At 44.3% G+C, this 22,597-nt stretch overlaps 1 protein-coding gene across 6 annotated transcripts in view; it reads right to left on the bottom strand.

Annotated features, from left to right (window-relative positions):
- Window positions 1-347: 347 nt before the first annotated feature.
- The window catches only part of Kif13a (kinesin family member 13A), a 213,424-nt gene continuing 191,174 nt past the window's right edge, over window positions 348-22,597 (bottom strand). For 2 of the 6 annotated variants that reach the window (XM_045136320.1, XM_045136322.1), the window contains 6 exons: window positions 22,005-22,082; window positions 16,825-16,872; window positions 15,006-15,111; window positions 13,064-13,218; window positions 12,457-12,561; window positions 3,045-4,351 (listed from right to left, as the gene is read on the bottom strand). In XM_045136320.1, coding sequence (XP_044992255.1) covers window positions 3,500-4,351; window positions 12,457-12,561; window positions 13,064-13,218; window positions 15,006-15,111; window positions 16,825-16,872; window positions 22,005-22,082 — 1,344 coding nt within the window. In that variant the 3' untranslated portion in view covers window positions 3,045-3,499. Of the gene's footprint in view, window positions 1,847-3,044; window positions 4,352-9,081; window positions 9,179-12,456; window positions 12,562-13,063; window positions 13,219-15,005; window positions 15,112-16,824; window positions 16,873-22,004; window positions 22,083-22,597 lie in introns of those variants that run through there. The other 4 variants (XM_045136323.1, XM_045136324.1, XM_045136321.1 and 1 more) reach the window with 3 other exon arrangements.

The following is a 22,597-nucleotide window of genomic DNA, read 5'->3' as shown; positions in this document are numbered from 1 at the left end:
TATTGTTGGGTGCGGGCTTATAGGTGTTATAGCCAGCTTCCTCTTGCCAGGACGTGGCACACTCTCTTGTTGCTGTTGTCCATCTGATGTTGGTGATGTCCACCCTCTGCTCATGCCATTGTTTTCACCTGCCATCATGGAGTTTCTGAGTCTGTAAGCCAAAATAAACCCCTTTCCCCACTTCAAGCTGCTCTTGGCAGAGTGTTTTTTGCCAGCAATGTGAACCTGACTGCAATAAATGCCCGTACAACAGTATACCTCAACAACATAACTGGTTCTGTTAACACCAGAGGAGCACGTATGAATACAGATACATCAAATTGGAACCAAAACTCATGACAGGGTTATGAAAGACAGACAGTGATGTATTAAAATCTGAATTAAACAGTTTGTATTCTAAAACACACACACAAATCTGTACCAATTAAATACAATAAAGTTCAAAAGAGGATATAAATTACAGTTCTTTTTTTTAAACAGACAGTAAAACACTACAGTCAGATCACTATACATACAAATCATAAACAGCAGCTTCTCAATAAAGTCTCCAATGGACTTCCTTACTGATGCTAAGAACTTAAAAAGATACAGCAGGCTGCTCACATTCTCTCTCTCACAACACACAGAGCTGTGTACACAGTCAATTGTACAGACATCTACAGGACAGCTATACAAAGTCCTTTTATAAAACTCCCATACATATAATTCTACAATGTCTCTGCTTATAGAATTTTGCAAGTGAAGATAGACTTGTCTGTAGTTAACTATTCCCTGCAAACAAGGTGACCTGTGAACTTTATGTTTACAGCTCGGTCCATCTTGTCAGCATTTTTCATAATAAAAACAACAGCAAAACCAAAACAAAATCTATCAATCCAAAACAAACCCAGAGGACCCCCAAACAAGACCCCTGTGCCCAGCACCCACCAGCTAGAGTCTGCTTATTATAATACTGCTCTATGCATTGAACCTGCCTGGCTGAATGCCCGGCTGGAGTCAGAGCCCCGCCACTGTCAATGGGTATAACGTGTCAAGTCAGCAGTGGGGCCAGGTGGAAGACCATAGAAAGTAGCTGTGAAATTTCTCAGTGTGCTTTAGAAAACAGGACAGGAAACGGAGCAGTGGCTTGGTAGCCAAGGGGAATATGGCACCAAACTTGTGGTCAAATATATATGCTCACACACAACAAGAGTGGATAGCAAAACTGTTCAGTGTGGTGTAAGTTCTTTGGTTATGAAGAACAACAGGTATAACCTTGTCTATAAAGAGGGGCTTGCAACCTCATTCTTACACAATAACATATTTTCATCCGCTCATGTAAAAACAATCATCCAAGTTGCTTTGTAACACAGTCCAGTACCTTAGGATTTTCTACAAGTCACTTTTATCTGCATTTTAGTGTGCAGCCTTGTCTGTCTCTGAACAGACATGCTATAGATACACAGTTCATATACACAATATATATTATTTATAAAAAACAAATTGGGTATTGACTCCAGATTCTACAGTAAGAATTGATTAAAAAATGTACAAGAGCGGAGTTTGAGTCTGTGGAGGTCTCTACACAGCAGGGATGTGTAGTAAGTGCAAACAGAAATACTGTCACTTGGTGAAGCCACGATTTCCGTTCTCTTGCGTTCTGGAAAAAGGGGCAGTGATTCAGGCCTCAAAGTGCTGCTTGTCCCATCTGGGTGGGGAAGCACAGCTCCCCCATGCCGGCTGGAGGGCAGGCTGGGTCACAGCGTGTCTCAAGATGGATGAGCTCTCAAGACATCAGGTAAACAGAGCTGCCGGGCTGTGGCCGGCAGTGACGCTCCAGGAGCTCTCACCGTGGGGCTGGGGCTCCCTGGAAGACAGAGGCTGGTGAGTCCAAGCTCCTTGTCCCTAGTGCCTCTCCACAGGGCCCACCTCAAAGGGGCTCTTCCTAAGGGGTCAAGCCAGACGGCACTCACTATGGAATTGGTTCTGGAATTCAGAGTGGAAGGGAGAAACCTGACCCTGTGGTGAAGCTTCTAGGGAAAACGACCCATGTTCTGAGGCATCTGAGTATAAAATGGCATATGTGAGGAAAACAAGTTTTAAAACTTTTATCCTTAAAAAAAAACTTCATAAGACCTACATAGAGGCTGGGGAGATATCTAGTTTACCAATGCTGCAGACAGAACCTTGTGCTCTATCAGTGGGCTAAGTTGCCAGCCCCCTTTTCCTTTCTTTTTATTTTATTTTTTGTTTTTTGAGGTAGGGTCTTCCTCTAGCCCATACTGACCTGGAATTCACTATGTAGTCTCAGGAGGGCCTCGAACTCATGGCAATCTGCCTACCTCTGCCACCCAAGTGCTGGGATTAAAGGCATGCACCACCATGCCCAGCTCTAATTTTTTTGGGGGGGTCTTTTGAGGTAGGGTCTCACTCTAGCTCAGGCTGACCTGCCATTCACTATGTAATTTCAGGGTGGCCTTAAACTCATGGTGAACCTCCTACCTCTGCCTTCCAAGTGCTGGGATTAAAGGCATGTGCCACCACACCTGGCTTAAATGTTTTTTTTTTGGTTGACAACTTCCATAATCATAGGCAATAATTCATGGTAATTCTCTCCCTCCCCCCACTTTCTTCTTTGCAACTCCACTCTCCATCATGCTCCTGACCCCTCTCAATCAGTTTCTCTTTTATTTTGATGTCATCATCATTTCCTCCTATTATGATGGTCTTGTGTAGGTAGTGTCAGGCACTGTGAGGTCATGGTCTTTTTTTTTTATATGAGAATAAGAATGCGCACATGTGCGTGTGAGAGAGAGGGGGAGAACTGGCACGCCAGGGCCTCCAGCCATTCCAATTTAACCCCAGATGCATGCGCCACCTTGTGTGCACGTGCGACCTTGCGCACTTGCATCACCTTGTGCATCTGGCTTACATGGGATCTGGGGAGTTGAACATGGGCCTTTAGGCTTTGCAGGCAAGTGCCTTAACCTAACTCAATGATCTCTCCAGCCCTCCCCTTTTTTTTTTCTTTCTTTCTTTTTTTCCCCTCAAGGTACTGTCTCACTCTAGTCCAGGCTGACCTGGAATTCACTATGTAGTCTCAGGGTAGCCTTGAACTCATGGTGATCCTCCTACCTCTACCTCCCGGGTGCTGGGATTAAAGGCATGAGCCACCACACCTGGCCCTTTTTGTTTCTTAATCATATAAAAATAACGGAGAATATGATAACCAAAGCAATCATAGATGATGATATACGTAGATGCTACCAGATTACTTTGGGATAGCCAATACCCAAACACCTCAGGGAATGAACATGAGATTAACTGATCCTTATGCTGAATAGGACACCAATTCATCTGCCAATTTAAGAACAAACATCCCTGGTCTTATACATTTCATGGTTTTGATGTGGTTCCTAGAGCAAAGCTGCTCCCAACGCAAGTGGGGCCAGTTGTTGCTGCCTTGCACCTTCCTTAGCAGCCTAGTTCAGTGTGGTGAAGGGCTGCTGGGGGCTGCTGATCAGTTATTTGTGCTCACTGATAGCACAGAAGCCATTGGGTGTCCTCTGGACATTATTACCTGGTCTTTCTCTAGCCTGGAATGCAGCTGGTCAGCACCTGGGGGCCCGTCTGGGGTGTTCTTACAGTCCCTTTTATTTGGTAGGGTTCTCTTACTGGAGGGCTCTCCAGCAGAGGAATCTGTCAAACCATCAAAATCTTTCCCGTCAGACACACCCATGAACTCTGTGAAGGCATGGTCCTCCACGACGTTTGTGGTGTGCTCTACTGTTACCTCCCTGGGGCAAAATTCTTTGGCCAGTTGGCCATTTTTACTGGAGCAGGCATCCAGTTCTGAACAAGAGCCAGTCCTGTGTGGCATTCGAGAGTTCTGCTCAGGGACACTGTGGGACGATGGGCTCCCTTTGGATAAGGCACTGTTTTCTTTGAGTGGCACCATGATTATCTTATCCTTTCCCAAGCCTCTTCCTGTATCTGTCAATTCTTTGTTGGAGGGCGGTCTGAGATCATGTAGAAGTGACGGTCCGGAATGCTCACTGCAGTCCACATCCTTCGCTGGGATGGCCAGCTGGTCTGAGCTGTCGCTGGAAGGGACCGCCATGTCAGACAGAGTGGCGTTGGAGGCACTGTGGGAAAAGTAACCACTGGTAACACTGCTGGTGGTAGGGCTGCGAGACGCCTCTTTCTCCAAGGCCCGGGAGCTGCTCAGGTCTGCTTTTGAAGAAAACCACTCCCTGTTCTCTAGACTGGCGTTGTAAACACTGAAGTCAGCAAACTCCACAGGTATGTAGGGCTGTGAGCTCATCAGCTTCCTGTTAATAGCTTCTAGCTCATTCTCCTCCTCCTCCGAATCCTAGAGAAAGGAAGCAAAGCAGCCATAAGCGCCTTAGAGCTACTGTGTGATTGGGACACACTTTACCAGTAAAGACATTCACATTCCCGAGTTCAGTCCTCCCTCCTTCCATCCCTCCTTTCCTCCTCCTCCTTTTTTATTTTTTCTTTTGGTTTTTGGAGGTAGGGTCTCACTCTAGCCCAGGCTGACCTGGAATTCACTATGTAGTCTCAGGGTGTCCTCGAACTCATGGTGATCTTCCTACCTCTGCCTCCCAAGTGCTGGGATTATAGGTGTGCGCCACCACGCCCGGCCTTCCTTTGGTTTTTTGAAATGGGGTCTCATGTAAACTTGATTCAATTTTGTATATAGCCAAGGCTCCTGCCTCTACTTCCCAAGTGCTAGAATTATAGTGGTCCTGCCACTGAGCCTGGGCTCTCTTTCTTAACTTTGATCAAATTATGTTACCTACTTCAGGAATATTATTCTCAGAGACCTGTGCAATCTAAGCCCCTCGTCACTTCCGTGTTCACTTTGCTAAGCAGACAGTTGTCCATCTCTGCTGAGAAAAGGGAGGAGGCTGAAGGGCGGTGGACACCAGTTCACTAGTCAGGATCCCTGCCAGCTGTGAGGAGGGAGCCACCCCTTCACTTGGCCTCACCACCTTTACCTGACGCTTGAAACCAAGACCAGTGGTTAAAGTTATTTGTGAAAGTTTCTGAATGAATTTATGAGGTTGGGAAAATGATCTTAACACTCAGTATTTCACTAACGATTCTAACACTGTGGCTGGAGAGATGGCTTAGCAGTTAGGGCACTTGCCTGAAAAGCCAAAGGACCCAGGTTCGATTTGATTCTCCAGGAGCCACATAAGGTAAATGCTCACTGTGGCACATGAGTCTGGAATTCAATTGCAGCAGCTGGAGGCCCTTGCATGCCCATTCTCTATCTGCCTCTCTTTCCCCACCTTTTCTCCCAAATAAATAAAAATAAAATTTAAAAAGGATTTTAACACTGGAGAATGCTAACAATTACTGTTATCCTGCATTTGTGAGGAGCACACACAGAGGTTTGGCTAGGAGATGAGGAAGGCAGACAGTGAGTACGTGCTACATCAGGAAGCAGTATCTTTATAAAGACTGACAAACACGAGAAAGTGGGTGTCAACTCATTCTAGAGAGAATGGGCGCACCAGGGCCTTCAGCCACTGCAAACAAATTGCAGAAGTATGCTTCTGGCTTATGTGGGTCCCGAGGAAATTGAGCCTAGGTCTTTTAGCTTTGCAGGCAAGTGGCTTAACCACTAAGCCATCCCTCCAGCCCCAAACTATTTTCATATGAGGTCAAAACACTGTAAATCATATGGGCATTTAATGTGCAAATAAAAATGTTATCTAATCATCTTAAACCAATTTCATAAACCCCCAACACCAGTTCAAATACTGTTGTTGTTGTTGTTGTTATTATTATTATTATTATTATCATTTTTGAGATATTATTGTTATTATTTTGAGATAGGGTCTTACTCTGCAGTTCAGACTGGCCTAGAACTCACTACGTGGCTCAGGCTTGTCTCAAATCTGTGGCACTTTCTTGTCCCAGAGTCCTAATGCCTGGGGTTATGTGTGCTTTAACTGCTGCACTAAGCAGCACTGTTTTTAAAATGTGACTTTCTTTTGTGTGTGTGTGTGTGTGTGCGCGCGCGTGCGCGCCCATGCGTGTGCACCAGTCTTTTGCAGGTGCTTGGGTTACTTTCTGCATCTGGTTTAATTAATGTGGGTGGCTTGGAATTGAACCCAGGCCAGCAGGCTTTGCAACTAAGTGCCCACCAACCACTGAGCAATCTTCCCAGTCTCTAAAATGTGACTTTAAGCATTTAGGTGGCTGAGGTGAGAGGATTGTCATGAGTTTACAGCCACTCTGGGCTACAGAATAAGTTCCAGGTCAGCCTAGGCTACAGTGAGACCAGGTTCAAAAGACAAAAAAGAAAAAAAAAAAAAAAAAAACAAACTTTAAGAAATATTCCCAACAAGCTGGGGCAGGCCTGGTGGCTCACACTTTGCCAAAGTAGGAGAAGCCCAGTGAGGTGGAGGAAGCTATTCTGGCTACAGAGTAAGCTCAAGATCATCCAGGGCAAGCAAAAGAAAGGCATTGCCTCAACAAATCAACAGGAAATGCCCAGCCCGCCCTCCTCTCTACCACGTGCTCATTGGCCCGGGCGTTTGGGCATGAATGCCGAAGGTGAATGAAAAGGACTGACATTGGGTCCTTGTTCTGACAACCATCTTGAGAGAACTCTGTCTGCTTGGGTTGATACAAGTTTCATTCCAAGCAGTACTCTTGAGAACCTTAAACAGTTCTTTACTCACTGGTCATCTGGCTTAAGCTCCCCTGCTGGAGGGAGGGTCTCACTTTAGCCCAGGCTGCCTGATGCACAGTGTATCTTCCTACCTCTGCCTCCCCAGTGCTGGAATTAAAGGCATGCACCACCACGCCCAGCTTAACAGCTTTTAAAATGCATCTACAATTACAGCAGTTAGGTGACTAAAAAGCTCAAACAAGAACATCTGCCACACTTCTTCAGGCTGCATGGGAAGGGGTGTTATATGAATAAGGAGCAGAGGGTAGCTCACAAACAAATATAAACTTAATCTGTTGAACAGTATAGTAATTTTTTTTTTTTTTTTTTTTTTTTTTTTGTTTTTTGAGGTAGGGTCTCACTCTAGCCCAGGATGACCTGGAATTCACTATGTAGTCTCAGGGTGGCCTCGAACTCACGGTGATCCTCCTACCTCTGCCTCCCAAGTGCTGGGATTAAAGGCGTGCGCCACCACGCCCAGCTATAGTAATTTTTTTAGTTATATCTTATAATCTTATGAGATTTAAATACATGAAACATAGTTTAATAGGCTAGGTGTAGTGATGTATGCCTTTAATCACAGCGCTCAGGAGGCAGAGGAAGGAGGCTTGCTGAGAGTTCGAGGCCACTATGAGACTACACAGTGACTTCCAGATCAGCCTGGGCTACAGTGAGACCCTACCTCAAAAAACAACAACAAAAAAGTTTAATAGCTCAGTGGGTAGTGGGGTCATGTTTGCCTAGCACACACTAAGTCCTGGGTTCAATCCCCAGCACAACATAAACCAAGCATGATGGCATACATCTATTTTGGGGGGTCTCTAACCCAGGCTGACCTGAAATTCACTATGTAGTCTCATTGTGGCCTTGAACTCACAGTGATCCTCCTACCTCTGCCTCCCAAGTGCTGGGATCAAAGGCATGCGCCACCATGCCCAGTGCATACATTTTTAATATCAATACTTGGAAGGTAGAAGCAGGAGGATCAGGAGTTCAAGGTCATCCTTGGCTATGGAGTAAGTTTGAGTCTAGCCTAGGCTACATAAGATCATCTTAGAATAGAAAGTTTAATAGTCTTCACTGCCTCTCAGTTAAAACAAATTAGTTTTATAATAGTTGTAAAAGTATAACTGAGAGTGCCCATCGTGATATGAGCTTACATGCCTTCAGAACAAAGAAAAAAAAAAAAGAACATAAATTAGTTGAAAAAAATAACTATCTAGCCAGGTGTGGTGGCATGCGCTTTCAGTCCTGGCACTCAGGAAGCAGAGGTAGGAAGATCAGTGTGAGTTTGAGGGCGCCGTGAATTCCAGAGTGCGACCCTACCTGGAGGAGGGGGAACTCAGTAATCTTACTTCCTTGGCAACTAAAAGGTGAGTATCAGATACCAGAGATAAAGTTCCTGAAATTAGCAAAACAAATTCTTTGGCAACACTTACCTAGCTGCCTTCTAAATTAAGTAGCCTTGTTATTTTTTTTTTTTTAAAGTTTCCTGGGGCTGAGAGGGGTGCAGCTTTGTGACAGAGCGCTGGCTTGGCTTGTGCAAAGCCAGGGTTCCATGTCCAGCAGTTTAAGAAACATCAAAGCCAGAAGCTGAGGGGATGGAGTGTGCGCTCCTGGTGGGCTCGGACAACCACAGGGAACCTCTCCAACATGGGACAGAACAGCTCACATCTGTAGCCTTTTCCTGGATTTTCAGGTTCTCTACCTATATGTAGACTGCGAATTGAATTCAAGTGTTTGGGTCCTTTATGCTTTCTGTGATTTAATAAAGCTAGCAAAATAAGCCATTCTCCAAGCCCAAGAGTGCCTGATGCAATTCGTTACCAAGAAATTATCTGTTGCCTAGAAAAGCAATTTTGCAAACAAAAATTATTGGCTTGGGGGCCTTTTTATGTCTGCAAGTTATTTCTTTTCAAGACCAAGGAAAGGACTTTCATCTTTTTAAAATATAATTTGCAGAATGAAATAAGCAATCATGAGTTTAATGAGTAGAAACAGGTGCAAATGTACCAAATTCACAAAGATAAAGAAGTTATTTCTAAAGGATGAGAATGACCGTGGAAAATGCAAAGGACCCACAGAGCCTTGGGAGAGGGCAGGGAACAGTCACCCACTGAGGGAGAAGCAACCCAGTGATCCAGTGAGCAAGGCTAAGGGCATAGGAAACTTATTCCAGGAAAAGAGAAAACTCAGTGGATAGTAAACACTTTGCAACATTTAAAAAGAAACAATGTTAATTGACTTGCTGCATTCAAGGCTTAAACTGCATAGGGAGGACCCTCTGTTAGAGAGTTTTATACTAGAAGCCTCATTTATCACTAAATCTTAGAGGACTCTAAACTAAGCACCTTCCTACAATATCTTAAGGGCAAAAAGAGTTAAAACCCTACCTAAAAGTGGAGCATGGAGTCAAGTTCTCAAGCTTCTCTATAGCTATCGTCTTCATGATTTGATTTTTGCGATTTAACTTTTGCAGGTGGTATTTACCTACAGACAAAACATTTTGCTTTAAAAAAGGAACTGAAACTCATGGTTAAAGCAGCGATTCTCTGTGCAGAGCTTTACTCCATCAATCAGTTCCCACTCCCGCTACGATCAGGTCTCTGTAGGGTATCAGTGAGGTTTGTGTTCAGGACTGTCAGCCAAGGACTTGACACTGCTGGGCGCAGTCCTAAGGGCCGGGCAACAGGAAGTATCCAGAGTCACTGGAATCTACCTAATTTTGCTGAAAGACAGGCCTCTTTCTTGTGTACTGTTAGTAACTGTGAGACCTTGAGCAAACTGCTCAGTAATTCTCTTTGGGTCACTATCCCTTTGTTACTTCTGGGAAACGACAGGTATAAACCCTATGCTGTCTGTGCGGCACCCGAGGGGGGTAGTGTGGCCAGAGGCATACTGCTGTTCTCTATGTCTCATAATGTGGTGGTATATACCTCCAACCCAGCGACTCAAGAGGCTGAGGCAAGAGGACCTCATGTTTGAGGCCTGCCTGGGCAACATAGTAAGTTCAAAGCCAACATGGGCAACTTGGCAAGACCTTGTTTCAAAAATAATAAAAACTAAAGGTCTGGGGATGTAGCTTAGTGGTAGAGTGCTTACACAGTGCCTGGTGGTGGGTTCCAATCTCAGTATCACAACATAACCACCAAAAAGCCTGAAAAAAGTACTGTTGTTTTTATCTTATTTATACAAGATGGGAAGTACATCTGTTCATGCAATTACAGCTTCAAGAGCCAAGAGCAGCCAGGCCTGGGGCACAAGCCTGCAATCCCAACACTTGGGGCCAAGGCAAAGGGGCTGAGAGTTTGAGGCTACACTGGGCTACATACTGAGTTCCAGACTAGCACGGGCATATTGAAACCTTATCTCAAGAAACAAAAACAACAAAGTCAGGCACATAATCCTATGTGAAATTATATGTTACTATAGCAATCAGATGGGTTAAAAAAACAGTTTATTGATATTACCCAAGAATGACTACAGATTTCCTCCACCAGTTTAACCACTGATTCTAATTTTTCCAGAATGGAAGAGAAAAGAAAGTGAAGTGGGATCAAGAAATGACTCATGCATTTGTAGGAGAGGAAATAAAATATAGCTTCCAAAGGGAAAAATTTAAAAATTTCAGGTCAAATAAGCAATGCACTAAAACCTTATCAAAACATCCTGGAAAGCTGCCAAACAGAATAAGTTAAGCAGTTCAATAGCTTCTGAGATAGAAAGTGCTCAGCAACCCGCTCACTAAGGAGAGTAGAGGCAGCTTTCTCAGGTCAGACCCCAGAAAGGGTCAGGTCCCATTCAACCCCACGCAGCGTCTATACTTCCCAGTGCACTTCGTCACATAGCCTGACGGCCACTTGGGGTTTCTCAGGCCAAGAGAATCTCATTCCATCCAATACCGTGCTTGCTAAGGTCCATTCATTTCAAACTCTTCAAAGGAAAGCAAGGGGAGAATCACAGGACTGGCTGCGTGAATTAAGTGACCAAGTGATGGGCAGCTCCACAAGGGACATCTGGCAGTCCTTGGAGAGGGGGGAGCCCCAAAGTTCATTGTACTAATATAACAGGCTTCAACTCCCTGCCAGGGCACTCCAGGGTGAGAGTCATGTCAGCAAAAAGATAGTAATCTGTTTGAGGGGTGACAGCAAAGCCACTGGCCGTTTAAGCCCACTCAGCAGGCCTCACTGATTGCACTAGAGATGGCCGGTCAGGTACACGGGGGCGGGGGGGGGCAGCCCCATTATTAGACTCACGGAAGTAAAGGAGCAGCTATTGGAATGACCCTCTTTTCCCCATCATAAATTAGGACAGGAGCTTTGAGTGTGGAAGGACAGGGAAAGCCTAGAAACGGGAAGGTGGTGAGAGAGGGGAAGAGGAGAGGAAGAGGAGGGGTGCTTTTCCTCGCTTCTCTGTGTTGGGAGTGAGGAGTCATTTCTGAACCCCACCAGCAGTCTAGCGTGCGGATGAGTGGCCAGCGGCAGGTCCGGGTGGAGGCAGTTAGTTCACAGTGTGCAGAAGTAGCTATTCTGGCGCCGTTAGCGGGCCTCACACGACCAAGCTCAGGGATGGCTCTGACAGGGAGTCGCTGGGCATGAGACTCCCCACACTGCCCAGCACAGTAGATCACACGCAGCCATAAACATCAAGCAGCCTCCTCTCACCCCAGGCTGGTTTGGTTTTGTTCAGGCCTAGGAAGCCACAGGAGAGCAGAAACTGAGGCAAAATTATAAATTTTTTTCCAGGCTTGGGAACATATAAATTTTCAATTTTTGTTTTTTGGTTTTTCAAGGTACGGTCTTGTACTGCCCAGGCTGACCTGGAATTTACTATGTAGTGTTAGGATGGCCTTGAACTCATGGCTATCCTCCTATTTCTGCCATCTAAATACTAAGATTAAAGGCATGCACCACCATGCCTGGCTTCAAAAAATTTTAAATTGAGGTATAATTTACAACTGGAAATGCCTGGTATAATAAAATTTAAAAATGATACTTCAAATGTATTTTTTTTTGAGGGTCTTGCTATGTAGTCTTGGTTGGCCTCAAACTTACAATCTCTTTGCCTTCCCAAGTGCTGGGATTATAGGGTGTGCCACCATACCCAGAAGTTCAAATGTGAAATTTTAAAACTACTGGAGAATAAAGTACTGTAGCTAGTGTTTCAACCTACCTGTGGTAAAATATGCATAAGCCACCCTAAAAGCAAGGCTGAGAGCAACCAGGTTGGAGTACATTTTGCCAGCTGATTAACAAAGGCTACCCATGCTGGAGGGGTGGAGATGAGGGGTGGAGATGAGGAGTGACGATGGACGACAGAGCAGCTACAGACTACGCGAGAATCTTGGCAGTAGCTTCAGCCACAGAACAAAAGCTTTCAAACACAGCCACAGCTAAACTCGTGATTACTTACTCCAAGTAAGTGCAATTCCTCTAGGTAGATTAACTTCAGAATCTGGGCAATGTTCAGAGGCACATTAGAGAGATTTCAGTATTAGTTAAAGTGACCTCTTTGTTACATAAATAATGATCAGAGCTTTAGCTAAGGACACTTAGACTAAGAGAAACAGATAAGTAAAACAGAATGAACACTTAGGAAGATCACAAGCCACATCCATGCAAAGTTTCACTACCAATAGTCACAGTTTTCTTTTTTAAGCACAGACTCAATACATGTGGTAATTTCTTTGAAAACATTCTGAGAACAGTCTGTGAAAGGGCTTTAAACCCACCACCAGGCAGCAGGACAGAAATGGTTCCAGAACTTACAATCTCCTTGTCACGTTTGCTACTGTGCTCTACTGGCATGCGGCTGCCATTGCTTCCGGGGGGTACAATGCAGCCCGGGTTATGTGCCTGAGATGGAGGCATGCTCTGCAAAGGTTGAGACACACAGATGCATCACACACAAAAGACGACAACAGCCATCATACCTATGAAGTACATGCATGTTAGAAAAGCAACGCCAACACTTTCGTCACACGTGAGCAGTGCTGCGGCCACGTTTGTAGCCAGAGTTAAACTACAGTGAAATCTGACAGGACTTCACAGATTCTGTAGCCAGAAGCATTATTAGTTTTGTCAACAAATGAATAATAAAAGCCTTTAATATTTTTAGAACATCTAGCATCCATTGCTCACTTTAAAGGTAGAAAGCACTCTGGAAAGCCATCAATGCAGAGAAGTAAACCCATAGTAATAACAACCAAAATAACTCCCTACTACAGCCTGTGCACCCGAGAAGGCGGCATCCCAGACTGAGACCCACACCGTGGAAACCCAGCACGCTCCATGCAGCGTCCACCACGTGACTGCAGACCGCAGCCACCCTGCCTGCCCTTCTGACGTGCCCAGCACACACGAGTCCAGCATTTACCTCTTGGCTTAGAAGAGGTCGCGCTTCAAGAGCTGTCCTTTTCTTATGCTCCTCTTTGACAGGCATTAGGGGTTTGAAAAACTTTGGTGGCTGAGGAGAGAATGCTTTAAAAGGGCTGACGGATAAGGCATGAGGATTGTCCGACACAGTACAACCTGAGGGAGACAAAAGGGCATGAGTTCTTGGTGTCCGCAGCACGTCTCGGAGACACGCGGGAAGCCAGGCAATGACCCAGTGCTGCAGCCCAGCAGGCGGCAATGCTGGAAGGCGACTGGATCGTGAGGGGCTGATCTCAGCAACGGGCTCCTACTCATTCATGGACCCGTTCGTAGCTGCGTGGCCCGCTAGGTCACTAGGGTGTGCCTTGTCCCTGGCTCTCCTCTGCTCGTCTGTCTCCCTCTTTCTTCACCCTTTATACTCTCTCCTTTCTTTCTGCTTTCAGGCCTCTGTGAGTTGAGCAGTCTCCACCGTGGCATGCTCCCTCCCACTGTCACCCTGTTCTGTTTTGCCTCAGACCCAAAGCAAAGGAGCCAGCGGGCCTGGGACCTGAAACCATAAGCTGAGAAAAACCTTTTCTCCTTTAAGTAGGTTCTTCTCAGGTATTTTGTCACAGTAATGGAAAGCTAACACCCTTGGCAACAGTGATAAGTGGTTGAAAGTGAAATTCATATGCTAACATGTGGCTAAGTACTCAAATAGATGGAGGCAAGGTTAGAGATAAACCTATAATGTCATGAGAGTTACTAAAGGCTTGGTTCATGTGAAACAAGTCAGAAATGAATTCTTTTTCCAAGATCCAGCTTAGGTACCACTTACCAGACCCACCCCAGCTCCTGCTGAGTTCCCAGAGCCCTTTATCATCACTTTACTCTGTATCCCCGTTTTCTCTTCTACGTCACATTATTCCCATGGTTGTATTTTACAACAACACACACTCAATGAATGAATAATTCACATTTTCTTGTCTGTCCTCCTTGATCCACCTGGCTCTATGTGACTAAGGAAAGGTAATTCTCACTTGTTCTCAGTTCTCACTGTGTTTGGATTCTTTCTCCCTGTGTCTTCTTCCTAATTCTCAATAAAATATAAGACAGAAAGTAACAGCTGCTATGCCACAGCGATGGCTTAGTGATGAAAGTGCTTATCTGCTAAGCTTATGGACATAGGTTCAATTCCCCAGTACCCGGTAAAGCTAGCTGTGCACGGTGGCATATGCATCTGGAGTTTGTGTGCAGTGTGTACAGACCTTGGTGTGTTCATTCTCTTCCTCTCTGCCCCCATCAAATAAATAAATATTATTAAAAGTAAAAGAAAGTAACCTGCTTACAATTCCACAGAATGCTGGTTCCCTCAGGACAGTAGATGATATATTTAGGCAATACCACCATTGAGTACACTCATTTCTAGTATCATTTATGAACTAGTTTTAGGAATCCAAGTCATGCTTTCTTAAACATTTTCTTGAGCATAAAAACTACAATAGAAGGATAGTCTTTTGGCACAGCAAAATGTGATGAGATTTATATGTGTCTCAACAACTGACTTATAGGTCAAAGCCTCATGTACTAAAATGATTTGGAAGGCAGCTACACTCACCACTGATACCACCAATGCTGCACCTGAAAAATGATTTGGAAAACGTAAAGTAACATACAGAAAGTGTTCTTCTGGGCTAAGAAGGTAGCCCCTGGGCTTGGTCTCTAGCAAAACATGCATGCATGTGTGTACACACACACACACACACGAAGCACTATTTTTATTTGGATGTGTTGGATATAAAGCACAAAGAAATACAGTAAATGAATATGATATATCCGTACAAGACAAGACTTTGACCATTTACCTATGTAGATTTTCAGTGTCCTATCTCATCATATGAAATACATCTTATCATGCTGTTCCTAAGTACTTAAAAAATCTTTGAGAACAATCCCTCTAGTACCTTCCTTACTCCTTCGCGGCGAACCCCTGGGTAGAGTTCCATAGCATGCTACATCTTGGTAACTGGAGCTGTAGTCAGTTACATCTACCTGGTTCTCTGGCCATCCCTACAAGGCAAAAATATGGGTCAACTGTGGTGAAGTCACTGTAAAATGAGGGGAAAAGGCCCAGATTTAAGTTTCTTACATTTTCAATGACAACGTGGGCTCTTTACTTTTACTGTGAAGTACTGTAGGCACAAAGTGATGACTATAATAAATGTCACAACTAGAGTAAACAAATGTTACTATCTTATTTCCTCAAGATTTAATAAGATCATTCTGAACACAGTAAAATCCGCTATGAATCCCACGTTCACACTCCTCCCTCCCTGTAGATAGTTACTTGTATTAATGTGGTACATATTTAGGGTGATTGGAGTGTGTGTGTGTGTGTGTGTGTGTGTATGTGACAGAGGACAGCCTTGGGTTGTTATATTCAGGAACACTGTCAAAACAGGATCTCTCATTGGCCGGGAGCTCACAAATTAGGCTAGGATGGCTGGCAGCGAGCCCCGGGAACCTTCTGTCCAGCACTGGGACGAAAGGCGGTCATGTTGTCATGCCTGGCATTGTATGTGGGTGCTGGGGATAGAACTCAAATAGGTCCTCATGCTTGTGAGGCAGGTACCTTACTGACTGGTTCATCTCCCCAGCCTGTGATGAACATTTAAAGACCAAACTGAAATACTTAAAAGAATATTTATTTTAATTTATTTAGTAGAGATAGAGAGAAAGAAAGAATGGGTGCACCAAGGCCTCTAGCCACTGCAAATGAATTCCAGATGCATGAACTACCTTGTGCATCTGGCTTATGTGGGCCCTGGAGAATCGAAACTGGATTCTTAGGCTTTGCAGGTAAATACCTTAACCACTAAACCATCTCTCCAGCCCCAAACTAAAATACTTTTAAGAATAAAATGGAGCCGGGAGTGGTGAGGCATACCTTTAATCCCAGTACTTGGGAGGCAGAGGTAGGAGGATTGCTGTGAGTTCAAGGCCACTTTGAGATGACATAGTAAATTCCACGTCAGTCTGGGCTAGAGTGAGACCCTACCTTGGAAAAACCAAAACAATAGAATGGGCTGAGTGTGGTGGCATATGCCTTTCATCCCAACACTTAGGAGGCAGAGGTAGAGGATCTTCAAGAGTTCGAGACCACCCTGAGATTACACAGTGAATTCCAGGACAGCCTGAGTGAGAGTGAGACCCTACCTCAAAAAACAAACAAAATAAAAAGAGGAATAGAATGAATGGTTTTATTCATAATTTTGCCTGGGTAGCAGCACAAACAAGGACTATTCAAGGCAAGCTAGGTGGTTTGCTTACCTGACATCTACCTGAGATTTAAAGGTTTCAAGTGGCCATGAAAGTTTGGCATACTAAGAGGAGAAAACTCTCAAATACCATTAGCTTATTTAGCCTTACTTCTTAGGAGTTGGCTGCCTCTAAAGACTAGAGTTTAAGTTTCTTTAGCAATAATCAGAAAAATGAGGGCTTGGGAGATGGCTCAGAGGCTAAAGGGACTTGTTTGCAAAGCCTACTCGCCTGGGTTCAATTCTCCACTACCCATGTAAAACCAGATGCACAAAGTGGCACATGCATATGGAGTGTGTCTGCAGTGGTAAGAGGCCCTGGTGTGCCTAAACTCTTGTTTCCTCCCTCCTTCCTTCTCTCTCTCTCTCTCAAATAGGTAAAAACACATAAAAATGTAAGTACATGTTACATTTTCAAGAACTTAAATTGTGCTAATAACCTAGCTTACCCACACATAAAACCTACCTTATCATCTTCATCAAAGCCAGAGAGGTCTGGCCGACTGGAAGAGACCTGAAAGAGGTGAAACATTTCAATGTGATTAATATGCTTACCATAATGTTTTTTTATTTTCCTTTTTTTTTTTTTTTTTTTTTTTTTTTTGAGGTAGCGTCTCACTCTACCTCAGGCTGACTTGGATTTCATAAACTATGTAGTTTCAGGGTGGCCTCGAACTCACGATGATCCTCCTACCTCTGCCTCCCAAGTGCTGGGATTAAAGGTGCGCTCCACGCCCGGCTTCTTTCCCTTTTTTTTGAGACAGAGTCTCACTATGGACCCCTGGAAGGAATGGAACTGGCTATGTTGTCCTGGCCAGACTGGAACTTTCAGTGTCTTCCTGCCTCTGCCTTCTGAGTGCTGAGATGATAAAGTACAAACCACAGGCGTGGCTGAAGATATGAGCCTGTTTTCTTCTCTTCCCTCCCTAGGAATAATGACTACTCTCAGTTTGGGGTAATTATTTGCATATTATTGAATCACACATGCCCATCCATAAATGAATGTGTTATACTTTATAAGTACTATCACTTAGCCCCCTCCTTTTTTTTTTTTTAGGTAGGGTCTGGCTGTAGTCCAGGCTGGCCTTGAACTCACAGCAATCCACATTCTACCTCCGCCTCCTGAGTGCTGGGTTTAAAGGCATGCAGCATCATGCACAGCTTGTTTTGATTATTTATTTATTTTTGTATTTTATTTGAGAGACAGAGAGAGAGGAGAGTGTGAATGTGTGCACGAGGGCCTCTGGCTACTAGATGCATGTGCCACCTTGTGCACCTGGCTTTACATGGGTACTAGAGAATCTAACCTGGGTTCTTTGGCTTTGCTGACAACTGCCTTAACTACTAAGCCATCTCTCCAGCCTCTTGTTCTGTTCTGTTTGAGATAGGGTCTCATAGTGGCTCAGGCTGTCCTCAAATTTGTGATCCCCTGCTCCAACATACATGTGACACCACACCTGGCTCGGTGTCATCTGGTTCTGTATAAGAAACAGTGTGTCCATGAGGCACTCAGCGTCCTTGGGAGGGCACAAAATCTGCTTTTTCAGAGAGTTTAGGTTATGTTTGTAAGCTATACCCAAAATTCTGCTGGAAATTTATAGTAAGTTAAGTTCATGGACCAGGGCCTCTTGCTGCTACAAAAACTAGATACTTGCACCACTTTTTGCTTCTGCCTTACTTGGATGACTGGGAATTAAACCCCAGCTGGCAAGCTTTGCGAGTAAGTTCCTTTAAGCACTGGGCAACCTCCCCACTATGTATGTATGTATTTGTTTACTGTGATGGAGACTGAAGCCAGGGCCTCCCGCATGCAGGTGGGTGTGGGTGCTCTACCACTGGGCCACGTCTCTACCCTTCAGGGTTCCGAATCAGGATCGCAACAGCTCATGAACTGCAACTTGATTGACATACTGCTCAACTCTCTCTTTTTTTTTGATTTGAACACTTTTAAAGATATGTATTAAGGGCCTGTAGGAATAGTTCAGTGGGTAAAGGTGGTTGCTACAAAAGCTTATTAGATATTGTTTTTCTTTTGAGGACTGTCAGTTCAGACTTTCTTTTTTTCAAGGTAGGGTCTCACTCTGGTCCAGGCTGACCTGGAATTCACTATGCAGTCTCGGGGTGGCCTTGAACTCACGGCGATCCTCCTTCCTCTGCCTCCCGAGCACTGGGATTAAAGGCATGCGCCACCACGCCCGGCCTGTCAGTTCAGATTATTAACCCATCTACTGGTTGGAGTATTAGAGTTCTCTAGAAGAACACCACCAACAGAATGAACTGGCATTAAAAAGGAGTATTTTGGATTAGTTTATGCATTCCAACAATAGCTGTCTTCAGACCTGACAGTCAAGGACCCTGGAAGCTAGCTGCTTGGTCCACGTGGTCCTCAGCAGTCTCAATCCAGCCCTGAAGTCGTGAAGACTTCCTGAAGAGCTGTGTCTTCAGTGCAACTTGGAAGGCTCAGGGAGCTTGCTTCCAGTGCAGGGGAAGGATGGCAACTCTTTTTTCTAAGTGGTTTCCTTGCTTATATGTATATACATAGCTATGTCACACACAGTATATAAGTCTCACATACATTCCTTATCATTTTAAGTGTTGCAGTCAGGGCAGAAAAACTTGCTTTCAGCCCATTCAGTTCCGGCCGCGTTAATGTCTCCTCGTCCAGCTGCCCAGGTCTCTCTCCCAAGGCTGCGTCCTCTGCCGCCGTGCCGGACAGAGGCGCGGGGAATGAATGCCACTGCTGCCTCCTCGCCGCCAGCACACCCCACCTAAAGTCTGCAATTTCCCTCTCAATTCTCGCTTAACATGTGGGCTCTCCGTTGTTTTTTCTTTTAGCATTTACTAGAAATTTCATTTGAAGTCTGGATGGTGGTGCATGTCTTTAATCCAAGTACTCAGGAGGCAGAGGTAGGAGGAGCACTGTGAGTTCATGGCCAGCCTGAGATTACATAGTGGATTCCAAGTCAGCCTGGGCTAGAGTGAGACCCAACCTTGAAAAAAATTAACGTTTAAAACATTTAATTTGGGGCTGGAGAGATGGCTGAGCGGTTAAGCGCTTGCCTGTGAAGCCTAAGGACCCCAGTTCAAGGCTCGATTCTCCAGGACCCACGTTAGCCAGATGCACAAGGGGGCGCACGCGTCTGCAGTTCGTTTCCATTGGCTGGAGGCCCTGGTCTGCCCATTCTCTCCTTCTCTCTCTCTCTCTCGCTCTCAAATAAATAAAAATATTAAAAAAAAAAAACATTTAATTTGGATGTTTAGAAATGATTCAATTTTCCTGTAAAGTCCCACACGGCCTTTGCTGAGTCCCTGTGGTATCTTCATTTCTCTTCTACCCTCTTTAAATATTAGGAACTAGGACTTAAAAATAAAAAGATTTTTAGTTAATTTATTTGCATGTGTGCAAGAGAGGGGGGGAGGGAGAATAGGTGTACCAGGGTCTCTTGTCACTGTAAACAAACTCCACATGTATGTGCCACTTTGTATATTGGGCTTTACATTGGTACTGGAGAACTGAACCTGGGCCAGCAGGCTTTGAAAGTACCTTCAGCTGAAACGTGAGCCACCTCCCCAGACCAGTAGCTAGGTCCTGAGTCTTAATCAGTGGCAGGTTCACAACAAACTTAAAAAATTTTTTGGTTTTGACTTTTGAGGAAGGGTCTCACCCTAACCCAGGCTGATCTGGAATTCTCTATGTAGTCTCCGGGTGGCCTCAAACTCTTGGTGATCCTCCTACCTCTGCCTTGACAGCTAGGAACAAGGGCATGCACCACCATGCCTGGCTCATAATAAACTTTTTAAAGATTACTTCACACATGGTTTTCTTTACTTTTTTTTTTAAATGAGAGAGAGAGAGAGAGAGAGAGAGAGAGAGAGAGAGAGAGAGGAGGAGCAAGTAAGAAAGAGAACTGGCACACCAGGGCCTCCAGCTACTATAATCAACTCCAGATGCGTGCGCCATCTTGTGTGCATGTGCAACCTTGAGTGCTTGCCTCACATTGTGCATGTGGCTTACACGGGACCTGGAGAGTCAAACATGAGTCCTTAGGCTTCACAGGCAAGTGCCTTAACCACTAAGTCATCTTTCTAGGCTCCACCCCCTTTTCAAGGTAGGATCTGACTCTAGTCCAGGCTGATCTGGAACTCATTATATAGTCCCAGGCTGGCCTCAAACTCATGGTAATTCTCCCATCTCTGCCTCCCTAGTGCTGGGATTAAAGGCATGTGTCACTATACCTGGCTTTTTCTTTGTTTTCGTTGGTCCCCAGCCTGAACCAAGGTTCCATGCAGACCAAGCACACATCTATCACTAATCATCACTCTAAACACCTCTCCATTTTTGTGAGACAGGGGCAGTATTATGTAGTCCAGGCTAGTGTTGATCTCATGATTCTCCTACCTCAGGAACACTAAGATTACGAACTTACACCACCATGCCCACTTCTATTTGTAACTCTTCTTTATAACATAAGCACTATAGATTTCCCAAGAGTAGCTTTTGATCTTCCATTTTCTTTACTGTCTAGAATTCTCATTGGTAAGTGGGACAACATGGATTTTAGGGCAAATAATTTTCATTTATGTAGCACTTAAGTTGCACAAGTGTGTATGTGTGTGCATGCACGTGTGTGTATGCATGTATGTGTGTGTGTGTATGTATGTATGAATTATTTAGTTCTTCTTACGTCCTAGTTAGCACTATAAGCTCTTCTGTGATAAATGAGTTGATTAGAAGTTTTCTTTCTTTCCTTTCCCCCTGTCACCTTCCCCTCTTTTCATTTTATTTTCCCCTTCCCTTCCTTTTACAGTAGTCAAGATTGAAGGTGGAAAGTCGTGCATTGTTAAGTAAGAGTTCTGCTGAGCAATATCCCCAGCTTAGGAGTTTTTTTTTTTTTAACTTACAATGACTCTCTTCTTTATTTCTAATGCTTGCACCATGGTCAGGAGAAATCTGTATGATAGTAAGTATGAGTATTGCTCTGTAGCCTATTATAAGACAAATTGTGAATTTTTAATCACTTTCTTGGCAGTTCATGAGATCAGGAGGGATCCTGTACTTTTCTGGGGAAGCATCTTGCTTTTACTCTGCTGCTCCTGGGAAGAGAATGCTTGCGAAGTGGTCTTTGCACAGTTCTGTCCCTGTTCCCCCAGTGCTAGAAACATCTTCTAGCACTGAAATCTCTAGATCAAATTGGTTGAGAAAGAATCAAAATAGGCAATGGGAAAACTTAGGAACAAAGTGATTGTCTTGGAGGGTGTGGCGGCACATGCCTTTAATCCCAGCCCTGGAGGCAAAGGTAGAATTGCCATGAGTTCAAGGTCACCCTGAGATTACATAGTGAATTCCAGGTTAGCCTGGGCTAGAGTGAGACCCTGTCTGGAAAAATAATAACAACAAAATATATATGGCACATATATATATATATATATATATATATATATATATATATATACATATATATACATATATATACATATATCAATCACACACACACACACAAACAGCAAAGTGATTGTCGTGGTTGTCCACCCCTTGTGGAAACAGGCAGGCTCAGGCTCAGCACTCTGGGTGCCCACTACAGTGCTGTGTCCTCTAACATAGCTGTGGGGAGTCCTTCCAGCCGCCCACCCTGCAGGCACACTCACATTGTGCACATTTGGTGTACTGAGGCTTCTGCGAATGTGCCGGGCTTTGGCAGAAAGGGCTTCTCTGACCGTGACAGCCTGTAAACACAGAGCAGTGCAAAGAGAGCATTTGTTATTGTCTCAGCTGATTATAAAAAGAACACACATTTGAAAAATATTTAGAAAGCATATATGTAAAATTGTACACACACAAGAATTCGTATTTAGAAGACTAGTATCTTAATGTGCCACATTTTTTTTTCTCCAGAATCTATTAAAAACAGAACTGCTGGGCTGGAGAGACATTCGCCTACAATGCCTAAGGACGCAGGTTTGATTCCACAGTAACCAGGTAAAGCCAGATGCACAAAGTGGCACATGTATCTGGAGTTTATTTGCAGTGGCTGGAGGCCCTGGTACACCTATTCTCTCTCTCTTTCTAATAAATAAGTTAAAAAAAACCCAGCAATGCTGCTGAGCAAAAAATAGGTGACTTTTCCTACAAATGAGCAGTAAAAATAAAACCCCTTTAAAGTATTTAAAATTTTATTTTAAAAAATATTTTTTATTTGAGAGAGAGAGAGAGAGAGAGAGAGGAAGAGAGAGCACGTGCT

This window comes from Jaculus jaculus, chromosome 17 (genome assembly GCF_020740685.1).
Source record: "Jaculus jaculus isolate mJacJac1 chromosome 17, mJacJac1.mat.Y.cur, whole genome shotgun sequence".
In the NCBI taxonomy this organism is placed as follows: domain Eukaryota; kingdom Metazoa; phylum Chordata; class Mammalia; order Rodentia; family Dipodidae; genus Jaculus; species Jaculus jaculus.
Note: the sequence above shows the minus strand (reverse complement) of the source record. Positions and strands in the feature narration are given on the sequence as shown.